The sequence below is a fragment of the Canis lupus genome, chromosome 6 (genome assembly GCF_011100685.1).
Source record: "Canis lupus familiaris isolate Mischka breed German Shepherd chromosome 6, alternate assembly UU_Cfam_GSD_1.0, whole genome shotgun sequence".
Lineage (NCBI taxonomy): Eukaryota > Metazoa > Chordata > Mammalia > Carnivora > Canidae > Canis > Canis lupus.
In genome coordinates this window covers 57,978,736-57,998,492 of record NC_049227.1, presented here as the reverse complement: position 1 = coordinate 57,998,492, position 19,757 = coordinate 57,978,736, and the positions used below count along the sequence as shown (strand labels likewise).

The following is a 19,757-nucleotide window of genomic DNA, read 5'->3' as shown; positions in this document are numbered from 1 at the left end:
ATTCTAAAATATTACCATCTTGTCTAAGGCACATATACTGCTGGTGGGGATATTACACTCTATCTTTTTCCATACCTTTACCTATCCTTGAGAATTCCTCTTATTCGTTCTTAAGATACAACTCCTAGTATTAATAATTCCTTCATGTTCATTTTCCCCTCAAAGCTTTTCCTGAATTTTATTTTTTTATAAACATTGTTGAAAATCAATTTGCATTCATTATTTTTTTTCCCTGATGTTCAGGAAGGACTTAGATTTGCTTTTTTATTTAGACTCTCTCATTTTTCTATTGTATGAGTTTTGCTGAGCAATTTTTGCTTCTTTCTCTTCAGCCATACTGAGTAAGTGTAAAAAACACATTAGTGTTCAACAATTTGGAAGAGATGGAATGCAAATGATACCTGATTGACAATATTCTAGTAAGTCAGAAAGTCTGTGTTTGTCCTTTTCAAATATAATGAAAATTTTCTAAGTAATAATTTAATCTAATTTCAAAAATTTCTGTAAGTTGTTACTTCCTAAATGTTTTATGGAACCTCCTTCCTACATTAGAATTCATCTTTGTGAAATGGGCTCAGCATTTGGTTTGCTAGGAGTTCAGTAGAAAGGGGAGACTTAATGTCAAGAATCTCTCCTCTAACTTGACCTTACTTTCACAGCTAATTCCCAGGACTAGTCAGTCCCGCCATCCCACTGATATCAAACTTCAAGAATAAAAAAAGAACTTCCTCACAAAATAGTCGGGGATTTTTGTTCTAAGGAATAATGAAACAATCCCTAAAAACCCATTACATAATTTTTAAAGTCCCCTAGGTGCACATAAAATTACAAAGCTAACAAAGCTGTCAATCATGGAGTAACAGCTCTCTTCTTAGGGTTTAAGGTATCCAGAAGAAGTAGGGTCACAAAATCAAAGGCATCCAACTAGAAAACTCGAGTACTTAGTTATACCTCAGTCTTTATAACTGGCTCCCTCTAGAGTTTTTCATTTTTCAGTATGTAACTTGAGCTACACCCAATAGATATTAAATAATTAGGCACAATCTTTTGTCTATAGAATCTTTATGAAGATCAGTGCAAACATTGTCCTGTTATTGAAAAAAAGAGGAAAAGTTAAGATATAAGTAAGTGATATAATTTTCTGTAATGAATTACGAATGGCCAGGATTGCTAGCTCTGTATCTTGTCATTGAGATCAAAACAAAATAATCATAAAAGTGGAGAGAGAGCAACACATAGTTACCTAATTACTAAAACAAAATTTCACTCTTGGTTTGAGAACAAATGTAAAAATAAGATTATTCATTTTTATTAGGTTTCCCAATTGATTTCAAATGGAATCCTTCAAGCAGGAGAAACAAAAATCAGATTTTCAAGAGAAATAAAGTTTAGTACTAAGCCTACAAACACATTTTTCTCTCAAAGTCTGTAAACACCATAATTTTCCTGACAATGAAAAGCAAAATAAAGTGCAAACATTGACAAATTGCCTGCCTGTATTCAGTACCTACCTATTTTTTCCAGCTGTTTGGATACATGTAGAGAGTTTTCCCAAAGTTTGCATCTAAAACATTTAGCTAAAATCAAACTGTTCAATAATATAGCAAACTTTTCTTGAACAGCCACAAAATCTGACAACCCTAAAAAAAAGTTTCCAAAGTTAAATCTAGTATACTAGTTTACTGGGAAAAATATTGAAAATCCATTAATTCTATAACATACATCTTGTAATTCGTGAGCCATTTCTAAAAATCTTCGAGATATCTTGTGTCAAAGCAAAGTCTTGTATGGGAATGCATCCTAGTTGAGCCTGTATAAGACTGAGGGAAACAAGAAATTTCATGATTTCCTTTTAGAAACTATTATCTCATGGAATTTGATATCCTTGAATGAACTATCTCTTAAAATTTCTCTCTGCCTTGATTTCTTTAACACTAGATGCTTCTATATCTTGCATCATTATTGTTACAAGTCATTGTTGACTTCTTTCCAACTTCTAAAAGTTCCCTTCTTATTTCTCTACTCTTCATTTCCTCAACTTCTCTTTCTCTCAAAAATCTCATTTCTTCTCAAGACTCATCATAATCTCTAAATGCCAAATTTCAAATGCACTGAAAATTATCCTGCATACAGGACAAAAGACACTCTCAGACCATTTCTTTAATCCCAACACATCTAAAATTGCTGTCATATTCTCCTCAAATAGAGTTCTTTTAGCTCTACATAAATAGGTTATTATAGAAAAGCAAAGCATTTTGTATAATAAACAAATATTTATTGTCTATGAGTGAGAAGCATCATGTTAGGTCTAAAGACTGTTCAACATATGAAGGATGGTAACATATTAGTTGATTAGTTGAACCTAGCAGTTGTTTGGCTATAAAATTTGAGGAACGGGTGGTTAAGAAGAGAGAAAAGGAACTAACATATGTGGTGCCTACTATATGCCATTTTGCCTGTTTACTTTTTTAACCAGACAATGATATGCAACTCACCCTATGGGTCTAACTAAAATTATCAGGCTTATATTAATCTCTTGAAGGTCTCCTGATAAGTCAGGTATGTAAAGAGAAAGAGAAGAATAATAGTTATATTTCATGATTTAGTTTTAGCAAACAATATGTGAAAACAGAAAGTAGTAACCAACTCACTTCTCAGAATGGGTGCATATAGATGAAACTATAGACTAACTTAATTCTTTTGGCTATAGTATATCTTCCGAAAGTTATTTGGTATTAATCTATTAAAAAATAGTTGTAGGGGGTGGCCCCGGGTGGCTCAGCGGTTTAGCGCCGCCTTCGGCCCAGGGCCTGATCCTGGATTCCTGGGATCAAGTCCCGCGTCAGGCTCCCTGCATGGAGCCTGCTTCTCCCTCTGCCTGTGTGTGTGTCTCTCTCTTTCTGTGTCTCTAATAAATAAATAAAATCTTAAAAAAAAAATTGTAGGGACGCCTGTGTGGCTCAGTGGTTAAGTGTCTGCCTTTGGCTCAGGGCATGATCCTGGAGTCCCAGTATCGAGTCCCACATCGGGCTATCTGCATGGAGCTTACTTCTCCCTCTATGTCTCTGCCTCTCTCTCTCTGTGTCTCTCATGAATAAATAAATAAAATCTTTTTTAAAATAGTTGTAAATAATAAACCTAAAATTTGTATGGAACCACAAAAGACCCCAAATAGACAAAGCAATCTTGAAAAAGAACAAACCTGAAGATATCACAATCCCAGATTTCAAGATGTATTGCAAAGCTGCAGTAATCAAAACAGTAATCAAAATCAAAACTGGCACAAAAACAGAGTTCAATGGAAGAGAATAAAGAGCAAAGAAATAAACCCACGATTATAATAAGGTCAATGAGTCTTTGACAAAGGAGGCAAGAATATGCAATTGGAATAGAATAGGCTCCTCAACAAATGATACTGGGGAAATTGGACAGATACATGCAAAGAAATAAACTTGGCTACTTTCTTACATCATACACAAAAAGAAACTCAAAATGGATTAAGGGTCTAAATGTGAGACCTGAAACCATCAAAATCTTAGAAGAGGGGATCGCTGGGTGGCTCAGCGGTTTAGTGCTTGCCTTCAGTTCAGGGCATGATCCTGGAGTCCCAGGATCGAGTCTCACATTGGGCTCCCTGCATGGAGCCTGCTTCTTCCTCTGCCTGTGTCTCTGCCTCTCTCTCTCTGGGTCTGTCATGAATAAATAAATAAAATCTTTTAAAAAAATCTTAGAAGAGAACACAAGCACTAATTTCTCTGACATTTTTCTATATAAATCTCCCACGGCAAGGGAAACAAAAGCAAAAATAGCTATTGGGACTACATCAAAATTAAAAGTTTCTTCACAACAAAGGAAGCAATCAACAAAACAAAAAGACAACCTACTGAAAGGGAGAAGATACTTACAAATGATATATCTTATAAGGGTTTAGTATCCAAAATTTATAAAGTTATACAACTCAAAACCAAAAAGACAAATAATCCAATTAAAAATGGGCAGAAGACATGAAATGACATCTCTACAAAGAAGACATACAGATGGCCAACACACATGAAAAGATGCTCAACATCCCAAATCATCAGGAAAATGCAAATCAGAACCATAATTAAATATCACCTCATACATGTCAGAACACCTAAAATCAAAAACACAAGAAACAAATGTTGGTGAGGATATGGAGGAAAAGGAATTCTCGTACACTATTGGTGGGGATGCAAACTGGTACAGCCTCTGTGAAAAACAGTATGGAGGCTCCTCAAAAAATTAAAAATAGAACTACCATATGATCAGTAATTGCCACCACTGGGTATTTATCCAAAGAATATGAAAACATGAATTTGAAAAAAATATATGCACCCTTATGTTTATTGCAGCATTATAAATAATAGCCAAATTACAAAAGCAATCCAAGTGTCTATCAATAGAAGAATGTATAAAGATTTTATATATATATATATATATATACACAATGGAATAGTACTCGGCCATAAAAAAAACAAAATTTTGCTATTTGCAACAACATGGAGAGAGCTAGAGAGTATTATACTAAGTGAAATAAGTCAGTCAGAGAAAGACAAATTCCGTATGATTTCACTCATGCGTGGAATTTAGGAAACAAATCAAACGATTATGGGGAACGGAAGGAGACAGACTGTTAAATATATAGAAAACTAACTTATGGTTATCAGAGAGGAGGTAGGTGGAGAGATAGGTGAAATTGGTGAAAGGGACAATATACTCATCATGATGAACACTGAGTAATGTATAGAATTGATGAATCACTATATTGTACACCTGAAACTAACATAACATTCTATGTTAATTATACTGGAAATAAATGGGGAAAAACAGCTGTAAAGTTACAGTTTATTAACAAAAAAATAACTGATGGAAAAATGTGAATGGGGTGGTTGCAAGGGTTAGAGAAATAATACTTACAAAGCTATCCTGGGATGCACAAATGCAGGGTATATACAAAACTGCTAGAGTAAAAGTAAGACTTCTGAAATCATATTTATTCATATTGAACAGCAATATGTCTATTAATAAATAGGATGTCTTTCAGCATTATATTTCCCAGTCAGAAACCTTATTACAAGAAGCAATAATAAAAAAGGAATGGGAGGCTGGAGTGCCTTGGTAGCTCAGTCAGTTAAGTGTTACTCTTGATCTCAGGGTCGTGAGTTCAAGCCCTATGTCAGGCTCCACATTGGGTATGGAGCCTATTTTAAAAACAAGCAAATAAACATGAATGGGAGGGAGAACAGGGATTTATTCCTGTAGGTGCAGAACATTGGTAGAGCTGTCTGTCTTTACCAGATAAGGCTAGCCTGAGCTTGTCCTCAGGAGAAATAGAAGTCTATTTTTTTTAAGGTTTTATTTTCAAGTAATCTCTACACCCAACATGGGGCTCAAATGTACAACCCCAAGATCAAGAGTTGCATGCTCCACCAACTGAGCCAGTCAGGCACCCTGGAAATAGAGGTCTTAAAGCCTCAGATGAGGTGGTTCTCTCAACTAAGGGGTGGAGTAGAATTGTGTAGTAGTTAAGTAATGACTAAATCAGGTCTTACTATAAGGATTACATGAAATAAGGTATTAATTCAGTTTGGATTAGGTATAACCCTGACCAGGCTATAATGGCTTAAATACACACAGTTAACTCTCTATGTAAAAGAAATCTAATCAGGCAGTCCAGGGCTTGGTATGACAGTCCTACAAGTCACCAAAGACCCAGGATCCCCCTATATTTGTGCTTTGCCATGTATGACTTCCATTCTCAGGCTACCTTGTGGTCAGAGATGACTTCTACATCTCTACCCATCACACATTCACTCCTTACAGCATTTCGGAGGAGAGGGGTGGGAGGACAAGAAATGATGCCCTGTTTACCCCTTGACTCCTTCCTTTCAGCAGCCTCTAGGAAAACAAACACTTCTACCACCCATATCTCATTAATTGAACAAATCTTAGTAACAGGGCTGCATCTAGCTACAAAGCTGACTGAGAAATACAATCTTCATGTATAGGTAAGAACAGATAATGGGACAATCAGATAGCAGTTTCTGTCTTAGGTATGCAAAGCATCTAATGTAGTAGCTAGAACATAATACATATTCAAGAAATAGTTATTATTAATTACTATTATCTTTGGTTGAGCCATTTAAGATCTTTCAGCTTCCTCACCTAGCAAACTGATAAAAATGATACAAGAAGTTCCCAAAAGACTTCTGTATCCTGGCCAACTTAGTAAAGGAAGGATTTTTCAGAAAATATCTGTGTAAACCCTCTTGCACTGTTGGTGGGAATGTGAACTGGTACAGCCACTCTGGAAAACTGTACGGAGTTTCCTCAAAGAGTTAAAAATAGATCTGCCCTATGACCCAGCAATTGCACTGCTAGGGATTTACCCCAAAGATACAGATGCAGTAAAATGCCGAGACACCTGCACCCCAATATTTATAGCAGCAATGTCCACAATAGCCAAACTGTGGAAGGAGCCTCGGTGTCCATAGAAAGATGAATGGATAAAGAAGATGTGGTCTATATATACAATGGAATATTACTCAGCCATTAGAAATGACAAATACCCACCATTTGCTTCGACGTGGATGGAACTGGAGGATATTATGCTCTGTGAAATAAGTCAATCGGAGGACAATCATCATATGGTTTCATTCATTTGGGGAATATAAAAAATAGTGAAAGGGAATAAAGGGGGAAAGGAGTGAAAATATCAGTGAGGGTGACAGAACATGAGAGACTCCTAACTCTGGGAAATGAACAAGGGGTGGTGGAAAGGGAGGTGGGTGGGGGTTTGGGGTGACTGGGTGATGGGCACTGAGGGGGGCACTCGACGGGATGAGCACTGGGTGATATGCTATATGTTGGAAAATTGAACTCCAATTAAAAAAAGAAAAAAAAAGAAAAGATTTGTGTATAAAGAATAGACATCTCTCAAATAAATCCTACCTTGGGTACCACATTTTAATCTAGACCAAAGTAGCTATTTCGTTTTGTTTTTAAATCTATTTCCTTTCTCATCATTTTAAATAAAGACTATAAATAACAACTACAAAAGAAATCCTTCAAATAAAGGAAAGTTAAAGGTGTACTATGAAGCTGTACAACTCTTCAGAGAAGAGTTATTCTGAAGCTATTTTGTCTGCCTAAACATAAAATAGGAATATCCAAAGAAATACCTAAGACAAAAGATCAAGATAGCACACAAAGCCTTCTATATACTTACTCCTCAAATTCCATGGAAGGATGGACATATGTATATGTGTGTTCATATGTGTATGTCCCCATTCATAAAACTACAGGAAAGCAAGAAAGCATGCCACTGGTAGACCAGAAAGTTTAATGTCAGAAATAAAATTTCTGAAGATCAAATATATGAGGAAAATTAAAATGGAAGAAGTTATCCATAATACATGCGAAAGAATCAATAGACATAATATTGTAATAACTAGTAACAGATGGTAACTCTGTTTACTGTGCTGAGCATCATGTAATGTGTAGAATTGTTGAATTACTGTTATACCCCCAAACTAATACATTTTATGTCAACTCTACTTCAATTAAAAAAAAAACAAAAAACCTCTTTCCTTGAAAAGAAAAAATACCAACAGATTAAGAAGGAGAGACTCCTGACATATTTGTCTGAGCAATTTACTAGAATGCTGAGCATATAGGTTTGCCCCTGCCCATACTCTCTCATTTGTGGAAAATATTAGGCAGTTGTGGTATGTGATTAAGAGGCTAACATAGGAGTATAGACATTGAGGCCAGAGAAGCAGGTCAGTATTCTAGGGAGTAACAAACACCCAGGAGAGGAAGGAAAACTTTATTCCTTTAAAAAAAAGATTACTTATTTATTTAAGAGAGAGAGAAAGAGATTGTCAGGGGGGACGGAGCAGAGGGAAAGGGACACACGGACTCTATGCTAAGCACAGAGCTCAATGACGCAGGGCTCAATTCCACAACCCTAACATCATGAAATCAAGAGTTGGCCACCCAACCAACTGAGCCACCTAGGTATCCCAGGAACACTTTATTCTTAGATTACAAGATATTTCTACACTTTTATGGCAGGAAATTTAACTTCTCCACAATCATTAGAGATAGTAAGTAACCGAATAGGCAGGCAAAAAGATATTTACAAATAAAAAAGCAAACAATGATGAACTGACTTATAATTGAGAAAAAACATGACCATAAAAAGACACACAATAGATGAAATAACTAACAATTAAGGACACAAAACAGTGCACAGTTTTAAAATAAGTATAACTAATTTAAATATTTTTAGAGAAGTTAGTAATATCATGTATATTTTAGAAAGTCAAGCAGAGGGGCACCTAGATGGCTTAGTCGGTTGAACCTCCAACTCTTGGCTTCTGCCTCCATTGTGATCTCATGGGTTATGGGTCAAGCCCTGAGTCAGGCTCTATGCTCAGTAGGGAGTTAGCTTGAAGATTCTTTCCCTCTACCCTTTATCCCACTCATGAGGTGTGCTCTCTCTCTCTCAAATAAATAAATCAAAAAAAAAAAAAAGGCAGAGATCCAGTAAAATGTTTTATCACTGAAAAAAGCCCCATAGATAAAGCTGAAGAGCAAATTAGACAGATGACTGAGCTAAGGCATTCTTCTAAGAGTCAATAAAAAAGAACAGAGATACGAAATATGGGAGAGAGCATAACCTAGATGGCTCAGTTGGTAAAGTATCTACCTTCAGCTCAAGTCATGATTCAGGGTCCTGGGACTGAGTCCCCATCGGGCTCCCTCCTTAGTGGATTTGGCTTCTCCTTCTCTTTCTCCCTCTGCCCCTCCTCTGGCTCAGGGTCTTGCTCTCAAATAAATAAATCTTTAAAAAGAAAAGAAAAATACTCTCTAAAAAAAATTTTACACTTTCTCTATGGGAGAGAAGGTATAAATGTGGAAGAGAGAGCCAGAAACTCCAACATTCATCTAGTAGGAGTTCTAGAAGGAGTGAACAGAGAGAATAAAGAAAAATAACTTACAGAAGATAACTTCCCAAAGCAGAAGAAAGATTTAAGACTACATATTAAGAGGGTCCCCAGAGTGCTGTGGAAAAACAAAGAATAAAGATGCACGTCAGACCTTTATGGTGAAATCTCCTAACACAGATAAAGAAAAAATTATTTTAATATTCCAAAAGAAAAAAAAGGTTATTAACAAAAGGCTGAAAACAAGTTGGGTCACCAAGAATGGATGCAAGAAGAACAGTACCAAAGAAAGTTCCAAAGAATAATTAATCCACCCCCCCCAAAAAAAAGAATAATTAATCCAACTCATTCAAATGAAAGGGCAAAATATATTTTAGGTTTACAAAGAATCAGAAAGACTCAGAAAATTACTTGAGAATATACCTGGAAGAATAAACTACCTATGTAACAAAAAGGAGGACAGAAATTTTAAAAAGCAGGAAACAAGCAAAAAAATCAGTGAAAAAAATTTAGGTAAGTCTATAATTTTTAATGCACACTAAAATATTTTAAAATTAACAACCAGCAGGGTACCTGGGTGGCTCAGTGGTTGAATGTCTGCCTTTGGCTCGGGTCATGATCCTGGGGTCCTGGGGTGGAGTCCCACACTGGGATCCCCACAGGGAGCCTTCTTCTCCCTCTGCCTATGTCTCTGCCTCTCTGTGTCTCTCTCATGAACACATAAATAAAATCTTAAAAAAAAAATTTAACAACTAGAACTAAAATTCCAAATGATCTGAATAAACATGGGAGAGAACAGGAAGTAGGAGAGAAGTGAAAATGTGATATAAGGTTTTGACTCAAATGGTAAGTTTAAAGTGTTCATTTTCTATAGAGATTGATAGAAAAATATATATCTAAATATGCAATACAGAATATTAAAGAAGAGCTATCTGGAAGAACAAAAACAGAGAAAACTTGATATATCCAAGAAGAGGTAAAAAGGCAAAAGAAAAAATAAGTGAGAAAAAAGAAATAAGCAATAAAGTGCTAAGAAAACATACAATAAGAGTAACTCTAAACATAGCAGTAATTATAATAAATTTAAATGGACTAAATTCCTCAAAAGAATTGAGATCAGATTAAAAAACAACAGTAATCAAATCGAGCTATATGTTATCTCTACAAATTACTATTTAAAATAAAGCAATATGAAAACAGTAAGAACAAAAAAGATACAAAATAAAAGAAGTATAATAACATTAATATTAGACAAAACAATTAAAAGCAAAAAGCAATAAATAGGACAGTTGGTTGAGTCATCTACCCAGCTCCTTCCATTTAGCAGCAGAGAGGACAAGATAGGATAAGAAAGGCAACATGGATATGTGAGCCAAATGGTCTGTAGGGCCCTGAAATATGTCTCAATATACAGGTTAACTACAACTTTTTTTTAAAAGATTTATTTATTTTAGAGAGAAAAAGAGCAGGAGGGGCAGAGGGAGAGGAGAGAATAATCAAGCCGACTCTCTGCTGAGCATGGAGCCCAATGCGGGGCTCAATCTCACATTCCTCAGATCATGACCTGAGAGATGAAACCAAGAGTCAGTTGCTTAACCAACTGAGCCACCCAGGCACCCCTAGTAAAACAACTTTTATGCACAATTCTTTTTTTTTTTAAAGACTTATTTATTTATTCATGAGAGACACAGACAGAGAGAGGCAGAGACACAGGCAGAGGGAGAAGCAGGCTCCCCTCAGGGAGCCCAACATGGGACTTGATCCCAGATCCCAGGATCACGACCTGAGCCGAAGGCAGGCGCCTAACCACTGAGCCACCCAGGCGTCCCTTTATGCACAATTCTAAGATGATTTTCTTATGATATGCTTCTTTGTTTATTCCAGAACTCCTCCTAAACTTTTAGTCATTCTCACAGTCCACACCCACCTAGACAATATGTCACTCTTCTACCTGCTGTGTACTTGTTCTTTTGTCTGCTTTTCCAAATGTTCTAGTGATGTATATATTCCCTTGAATTACTTGATGTCACATTTCTAGATCCATTATTATATAATCTTGCTATATTTTCCTTTACCAATATAATAAATTTCTCTTTTGATTAATAAAACCCTACATGAAAAATGAGAGATTTTTTACTTTGAGTAACACAATTATCAAACTATTCTTAGTGGCAAAATATACAGCTTAGTGCCTAGGAAACCTGTTATTCATTTATTCATTTACAGTTCATATAGAACAATCATGAACACCACATATTAAGCCATAAGTAAAGTCACAAAATATATAATCACAACCCAATAAAATTAGAAACTAACAATAAAAGAATGATTTTAAGAATTTGAAAAAAATAATTTTAAATAATTCTTAAAGAGGAAATTAACACTGAAATTACCTTTAAAAAGTATAGAAATAGATTTAGAAAATCTGTAGTTGTTCTAGAGATTGCCAAAATGATACTTAGTAGAAAATTTGAAGTCTTAAATATTTTAAGGAAAACAAGAAAAACCAAAAATGGAGCAAACATATAACAAAAAAACTACAAACAGGAGAAAGTAGAAGGAAGAAAATAAAGATAAAATCAGAAATTAATGGAATAGAAAAATAAATGGCTTGAAAAAATAAAAATATAGAAACCTCTGGAAAAATCAATTAAGAGAAAGAAGAGATGACACAAATAACATTAGAAATTAGAAAGCTGACATTACATTTTCAGAGGAAATTTTTAACTTATTAGAAAACAAAATATGTCATAAAACAGACAAGATGGATGAAATGAATGCTACCTCAGGAACATATAAATCAGCAAAAACTGATTCAAGAAAAGTTATAAACACTGCAAAAAAAAAAAAAAAAAAAAAACAAAGAATATAAAAGACACTTTCAGATTTTCACAACAATGACAGGTAGCTCTTTACCCTGAACTCAAACCTGTTTTTACATAAGCGAGAAGGAGCATAATGGATCCCAGAACCTAATTCCAAAAATGTGAGGAATTCCTTGGTGGTGCAACAATGGACACTTGAACCACTAAAAACAGTAATGAGACAGGATGTTTGATCTGTAACTAAAGACAGTATATTAGAAGTTTCACCTGCAAGTTAAGAAAAATAAGAGCTATAACTATTAGTAATTGAGATAAAACTATCCTTCTTTATAGATATCACTATCTATCTAGGAAATCCCTGCAAACCAAATGAAGGACTTCTAGTACTCTTTTAACAGAGTTCAGTGAGATAGATAAAACAATCAAAATTCAAAAACCAGTAGCCTTAAAAAAAAACAAAAACAAAAAACAAAAACCCAGTAGCCTTCTTATATATACTCCATAACTGATTACAAATACAATGTTATGCAATTTTTAAAAGGACTCTGTTCACAATGTCACACTCCAAAAAATACCAAGAAATGAACCTGCCAAGAAATATAAACCTAAATGGTAAACTTCACAGAAAGACATAAAGACCCAAATAGATGGAAAAAGATACCATATTCCTAGACAGAAAGATTTCAGAATTGTAAAAACAAGAATCTTCCCCAATCTATAAAATCAATTTCAAAAGGACTTTTTATAGATCTTGATAAACTCATTCTAAAGTTCATAGGGAGGAAAAATATCAGAGTAGCCAAAAACATCTTTAGAAGAACAAAAAGGAGGGAATTGCCTTACCATATCACAAAACTTTAATACAAGAGGAGCAAGTAAAACAATGTGGTATTGTAACAGCAACAAAATAAATAGACTAGACTAACAGTTAAGTGTCTAAAAACAGATGATTAGGAATTTAGTTTATGAAAAGGCAGCGTTTCAAATCATTAGGCAAAGAGAGAATAGCAATGTATTTATCAAACATTTCTGACTACCTTTTGGGAACAAAATATAATTAAATTCCTAACTTACACCATATAAAGAAATTAACTCCAGATGCCTTATAGGAAGCCTACAGGTAAAAACATAAAATGGTTTTAAAGTATTAGAAGAAGTGATAGGAGAAGTCCTATGATCTTAGGATTTGTGGCAGAGACTGCTTTGCCTACCCAACATTTACTCTCTTTCCTTTTTAATAGCAGAAGCCCAATTTTAATCTAGGCACACTATCTACCACCAAGACATTTCCCAGTCTTCTTTGCACTTAGGGGTAGTCCTATAACTAGGTGTAAAGTGTTATCTGGGACTTCTAAGGAGTCTACTAAAAGATAGAAGGTACTCAAATATAATGGCTGAAGCTCTAGAAGTTATTTTGGACAATAAGGTGACCTTGAAACAGAAGGTATGTGGGATGGCAGAACTGAAAGACAGAAAGCCAAGTACTGATGATACCATGAAGCCACCATATCTATCTTAGACTAATCCACTTTGAACTATCTCTTCCGTGAAAGAAAAGTAGCCTGTCTTCTTTAAGCTATTGCTGACTCATTTTATTATGTAGTTTTACATAGTTGAACCTAATCCTAAGAAATACAGGAGGGGAAAAAACTTCCTTAAACAAGACACAAAACATAGAACTCATTAAGAAGAGTTTAATATGTGTGATTTTATAACTATTTAACACTTCTGCGTAAAACCAAATAATACATCCTTAATAATCAGGGATTTGCAAATTTTTAAATATAATTTTCACCTATTAGATTGGCAAAAATTCAAAGATATAAAACAAGCATTAGAGAGGATGTATGGAAATAGTCACTCTTTTTACACTATGAGTGGGAATTATAATTCAGAGAAGCCTTTTCAAAGGCAATTTGGCATTACATATTAAATCTTCTCATTTATATATACTTTCACCCAGAAATCTTTGAAAAATATGATATAAACACCAGGAAGCTCATTTCAGTACTATTTATAATAGTAAAAATTTGTTAACCATCTAATTCTTTATCAATAAAGGAGTGGTTAGAAATTATAATATACTCATAAACTACATTGCTATTAAAGTATACATTGCTGTTAAAATAAATGAGGTTAAAAAAATAAATATAAAATAAAATAAAATAAAATAAAATAAAATAAAATAAATGAGGTTAACATGTTTATGTACTGATAGGAAATATTAATGGCATCACAAGAACAGTAATTATGATCTTGTTTTTGTAGTAGACATATATGTTTATTAACATACATATTGGTGCTAAATAAATAGAAAATTGGAAGGATGCAGCAAACTACTGATAATAGCTACTTCTAGGGAAGAAAGATCAGAGAGGTCAGGACAGACCTTACCTTTTTTTTTTTTTAAGATTTTATTTATTTATTCATGAGAGAGACACAGAGAGAGAGAGAGAGAGAGAGAGAGAGAGAGAGAGAGGCAGAGATACAGGCCGAGGGAGAAGCAGACTCCATGCAAGGAGCCCAATGTGGGACTCGATCCCGGGTCTCCAGAATCACGTCCTGGGCTGAAGGTGGCGCTAAACCGCTGAGCCACCTAGGCTGCCCAGACTTTACCTTTTGATTTATAAATTTTTGACTCTTTAAAAAGTAATCCATGCCTTATTTATATAATAATATGAAACAAATGAAGAATAAAAGAAATCATTGATCTAAAAATATATCCAAGAGTTCGTTGAAAAATACCAGTTAAAGCAAACAGAGCTAGTGATGAGTACAAAAGATCTGGGAATTAAAGTTACAAAAAATAAAAAATAGCCTAAAATTAAAGTTCGAAAACTTGGAAGAATAAAAGTTTAAAATTAAGAAGATTAATATCTACTTAAAAAAATCTGAAAAAACATCTGAAATTCAGTACAGTAACAGGGATATGAGAGACACATGAAAGTGGTAACTATTAGCTATCATCACCTACCAAAAAACTACATTTTGGATTAAGAAAGGCCCCCACATAGTTCTCTTTTCCCAGTCACACTGAAGTAGACACAGAAAGGTGGGAAATTATAAGAGGAAACTAAATTCTGATATTTATAAAAATTATAAAATCATCAATTCTAAAATCTGACAGCACTAATCAAAAGAATGTATGACCCAACCTAAGGGAAGGTAAATAGAAGCATTAAAGCTGCAAATAAAGTGTTCCTAAGAAGATGCTAATGGAAAAGTACTTTGATTTAATATGACCCAATAGTTGATACAACAGAGTATATTGGAAAAAAACACTGAGAGAATCAAGAGGTCTAGGTTTTATTTCTAGCTCAGTCTCTAGTAGTGCAGTAAAACCTTGGGAAAGTCAGCTTATCTGGGCATCACCTACTTCATTCATAAAATGAAAGGACTAGACTATATGGTCTTGGGTATTTGAATTTCTAGAGAAATATAGCTAAGGAACAGAGCATTAGCTTCTGTTGTCCAAGCTATAGATCTGCCTGTTGAGCTGCATACAACTGTAAGAAGTTTGTTTCTGAGACTTTAAGGCATGTGGGAGATAAAATTCAATGGAATGTAAGGAAGTATCCCAGAGTGACCTCCTCCAGCTAAGGAGGAAAAACAAATTTTTTGGTTAACTGGCTTTATGGAGGCACATAGGTCATTTCACATAAATCACCAACTAAATCAAAGAGTTTAGCACTAAGACCTAAATACTCAGAAAATAAAACACTAGGCATAGCAGAAAAGAATATCATTGTATTTGTGTTGCAAACTGTGTAAGTCACAATTTACAATGTAGTCTTAGTTTACACTTCTATTTACTATTCCTCTATATGAACTTCTCATTCTCAGTAGAACAGACATTCCACTATCACATATGCATTCACTCATGTTTTTCCTATTATTATTTGTCTCTCTCATGGTTTTACTTTTACTATTTGTCTCTCTCAGAATGCTACTCTCATTCAATATACGTTTATTATATGTGTTTCCACACTCTTCATTATCTTTATACACATGTTTATCCTTATACACATGGTTCTCATTCAAGCTAACTTGAAAGCTCCTGATCATGAAAAACCTAACTTTCTTTTCTCACTACTTTGCTTCAGCAGAACACACTCTCAAAACATATTTATTGATTTAAAAAATTCACAAATCATCTATTTTAACTGAAGTCTGAGAATTTGATATTAATTTCACATCTGTATTCTGATACCTTCCTATGTAAATGTGCTCTTTTTTGTATTAAGGAAAGCAAATTTAAAATAAAGTTTTAAAACTAAAAAAAACTTTCATAAATATGAATTACCAATGGTAGCTACTATTTTTAAGACATTTAACAATCATCTTTACCAATTTATTTTCATTTCTCTTGTTTTAATTCTTCCTTCCATTGGAAATCTATAAATAAAAACACAAGGCAACACTTTATTACTACTTATTTTAACTAAATAAAACCTTTAGAAAATTATTTAAGACTTATTTAACCTCCATACCTGATAGTTACTCTATTTGGATCTTTGTTCAAAGTATTCAATATTTTCTTTTCATTTATCCTTAACTGCACATCTACAAATTCCTTGCAGCTGGATATCATCGTGACCTGTAAATTTTCATCATTTGTTCATTTATTTATGTCCATTCTTTATTTCTTTCCTCTCATCTTCTTACACTTAAAATGTATAACAGAATTAAAAACTTGCTTTATACATTTTGCCTTTTAAAGATTCATTCATTCATTCACTAACATGTTTACAAACACTTGTTATATGCCAGACATTGTGCTAGACTCTGGGACTATGCCAATAAAATCATTAAGATTAATAAAATAAAATTTAAAATATTCAGTCCCATGCCTACCACATAATACGCCCTCAATAAATGTAACTGTCAATTCTACTACTATTATGTTATTATTTACCCCTCTGTAGTTTGCAAATCATTATCTTGATTAAGACTAATTTTGTAATGGAAAGAATGCTTTAGATATTAAATTTGTATTGTAGGGTCTAGTTCTGCTAGATGACTTAGAGCAAAGCACTCTTTGTGCTTTGGTTTCTCACATCTGTAACATGAAACTAACATCTGTTCTAATTCTCTTACATACTTACTAACTCAAAATAAGAGGAGTTAATGAAAATATTAGGGATTTTCTACTCTTGATTGCTTCTTAGTTAAGAATAATATTTACATAAAAACATAAACATTTTACTTTTCATCAGTTTTTGTGCAATTTTTGTATAATAATCTCATTATAATAATCAAATAAGATTTTTTAAATAAAAATTAATGGTTAAATTTGAGAACAAGAATAAGTATCTTGTTGCATATTCACGTCCCCTGTAAAGAGAGAAAGGATCAATACAGTTATCAGCTATCAACAAGACTATGGTTTTATTTACTGCTGTAGCTACAAAGTTGCCCCACTGGTGATATCTTAATATAACCTTGTTTTAACTTCCACTTCTCCACAATCACTGTCCTTTTCTGGTCTATCACCGATACTATCCTAGTTCTAACTATTATTGCTATTCTGATGCAAAATATTTAGGGAAGAATTGCAAGTATGTGGCACACATGTCCAACATTGTGCATCACTCACAGAAGACTTGCCTAATATATCATGCATGCCACATCATCCTAGTCTTTCTCAACAAAGTACACTTGGTAGTCACTACCAAGGTAATTGGCATTATCATGTAAGTTGAAAGGCAGTGTCATCCCTCCTTTGGATATATATATATATATATATATTAAATTTCTTAGCCCTAATACAGAGATAAAATTGAAATTTATTATAAAGAATAATATTCCATACCTCAATGATCAAAAGTATATAAGATAGAGACATAGGTACTATTAGGAATGCTTTCTTGTCTGCTCATTCATTCTTAAATTGTATGATATGCAAATTAGTTGTTTCCCCAATATTTTTTATACTATATCATTACATATTTATTTTCTAGTGACAACTAATTTACCAGATCTAATAAAGTCTCTTTTCCACTGATAGTACAAAATTTCTTCACTGTCTCAAATGTAATGTAATACCAAGCCATCAATCTTCCTGCCTCTGTGGAAAAAGATGAAAAAAGAAACATTCACTCCATTAGTTGAAACAACTTGCTTTTTCATCAGTTTAACAAACATTCCTTAATGTCTATTCTGTGCCTGTAATAGCATCAGACACAAAAGACACATCAAAAAATCTAGAAGACACAGTGTCTAGAATTTATAGGTTGGCTAGGGAAATAACTATATGCAAAATAGACTACAGAACAAAATCCAGGTAATGATAATATTTACATATACCACTGGGGCGCCTGGGTGATTCAGTCAGTTAAGCATCTGACTCTTGATTTGGGCTTAGGTCATGACCTCAGAGTCATGAGATGAAGCCCCAAGTTGTGCTCTGTGCTCAGCCTGAGTCTGCTTGAGATTCTCTCTTCATCTCCCTCTGCCCCTCCCTGCCCCAAGCACACATTCTCTCTTTCTAAAATAAATAAACCTATCTTTTAAAGATATATTTATATATACAAACTTAAGTACAGAGGAAATTAAACCTAAGAGAATGATCAGTGTGGGATGGCTTAGTAGAGAAAATGGGGCTTAAGCAGGATTTAAAAATAAATAATATGCCTCAGCAGAAAGGAAATAAAGTTGTCATGACCTCAGTAAAAACCCAAGACTTATTTATCAAAACATTAAAGTTAAAGACTATCTTTGGGCTCCCTGAGTGGCTCAGTCTGTTAAGCAACCGACTCTTGATTTTGGCTCAGGTCATGATCTCAAGGTCATGAGACTGAGCCCCACATTTGGCTTGTGCTGGGCATGGAGCCTGCTTAAGATTCTCTCTCCCTCTGTGGCTACTCTAAAAAAAAAATTTTTTTTTAAAAGACCATCTTTTAGACTACTTTAGTGAGGAATATGGTTTGATAATAACTATGAGTTCAGGTCAAATTGACCTGCTTCAAGTCACTGCTCTATCACTAAGTAGGTGATGATATGCAGGTTATTTTACCAGTTTCTTAATGCAATTTGGGGGTAATAGAATTCCATATGTCATGTGTTTGTTGTGAAGATTAAATGCAATAGTATATATATAGTACTTAGCACAGTGCCTAGCAATAAATAAATGTTGTCTATTTTTATTACCACAACATGATGAATAATAGACTATGAAGGCCTGAAAGAGCCTTGAAATGCTAACAAAGGAGTTTAGGTTTTGGATTTGTTTTGTAAAATAACAGAGGACCACTTAAAATTCTTGAGCAATATTCAATTCAAGTTTGAAAATAAACTATTTTGGAAATAGAACATTGAGTTGGCTGGGTAGCAGCATGGATAGAGTAGGGGTAAGTAAATATTGGAATGAAATTCATTTAAAAAGTTACTGGTTTAAATTACAAGTTGTCAAAACATTATAAAGAATTTCAAGTCTTGAGCACACACACAGGAAACAGCTGGGAAGAAAAAACTGCATACTGCTTCTCAAGCAAAGGGCTAAAACATTTATATATGTGCTATAGGTTTTGCTGAAGAAGGGAAGAATGTGACAACCCATCAGACATAGGCATCAAGGACATGGTAAAGCAGACAGAATTGAGAATTAGGAAGAGAAGTAGCCAGGCAGCTTAAAAGCCATTTTATCAATTAGGATCTTGGTGGATGTGTTTAGCCAAAATGCGGGTGATGCAGTGGTTCATAAAAGGGAGCTTCTGAGAGCAGTGTGTGAGATACAGAGAATATGGTTACCATGGGAAGTAGTATGTTAACCTTTAGGATATATTTAAAGATGCTCCTCTTATCCTAGATGTTTATAAATTAATATGTTTCTCCCTGCAAGAGAAAATGAAAGGTTTGAAAAAAAACTAGTGGGGATCCCTGGGTGGCTCAGCAGTTTAGGGCCTGCCTTCGGCCCAGGGCGTGATCCCAGAGTCCTGGGATCAAGTCCCACATCAGGCTC

General features: G+C 34.2%; 1 protein-coding gene across 14 annotated transcripts in view; it reads right to left on the bottom strand.

Annotated features, from left to right (window-relative positions):
* The window catches only part of HFM1 (helicase for meiosis 1), a 149,441-nt gene that overhangs the window by 51,595 nt on the left and 78,089 nt on the right, over positions 1 to 19,757 (bottom strand). For all 14 annotated transcript variants that reach the window (XR_005361261.1, XR_005361260.1, XR_005361262.1 and 11 more), the window contains 5 exons: positions 17,773 to 17,864; positions 16,288 to 16,394; positions 16,145 to 16,192; positions 1,723 to 1,820; positions 1,512 to 1,640 (listed from right to left, as the gene is read on the bottom strand). Coding sequence is in view for 11 of the 14 variants with exons in the window: in XM_038541399.1 (XP_038397327.1) it covers positions 1,512 to 1,640; positions 1,723 to 1,820; positions 16,145 to 16,192; positions 16,288 to 16,394; positions 17,773 to 17,864 (474 nt within the window). In the remaining 3 variants the exon portion in view is untranslated. The remainder of the gene's footprint in view (positions 1 to 1,511; positions 1,641 to 1,722; positions 1,821 to 16,144; positions 16,193 to 16,287; positions 16,395 to 17,772; positions 17,865 to 19,757) is intronic.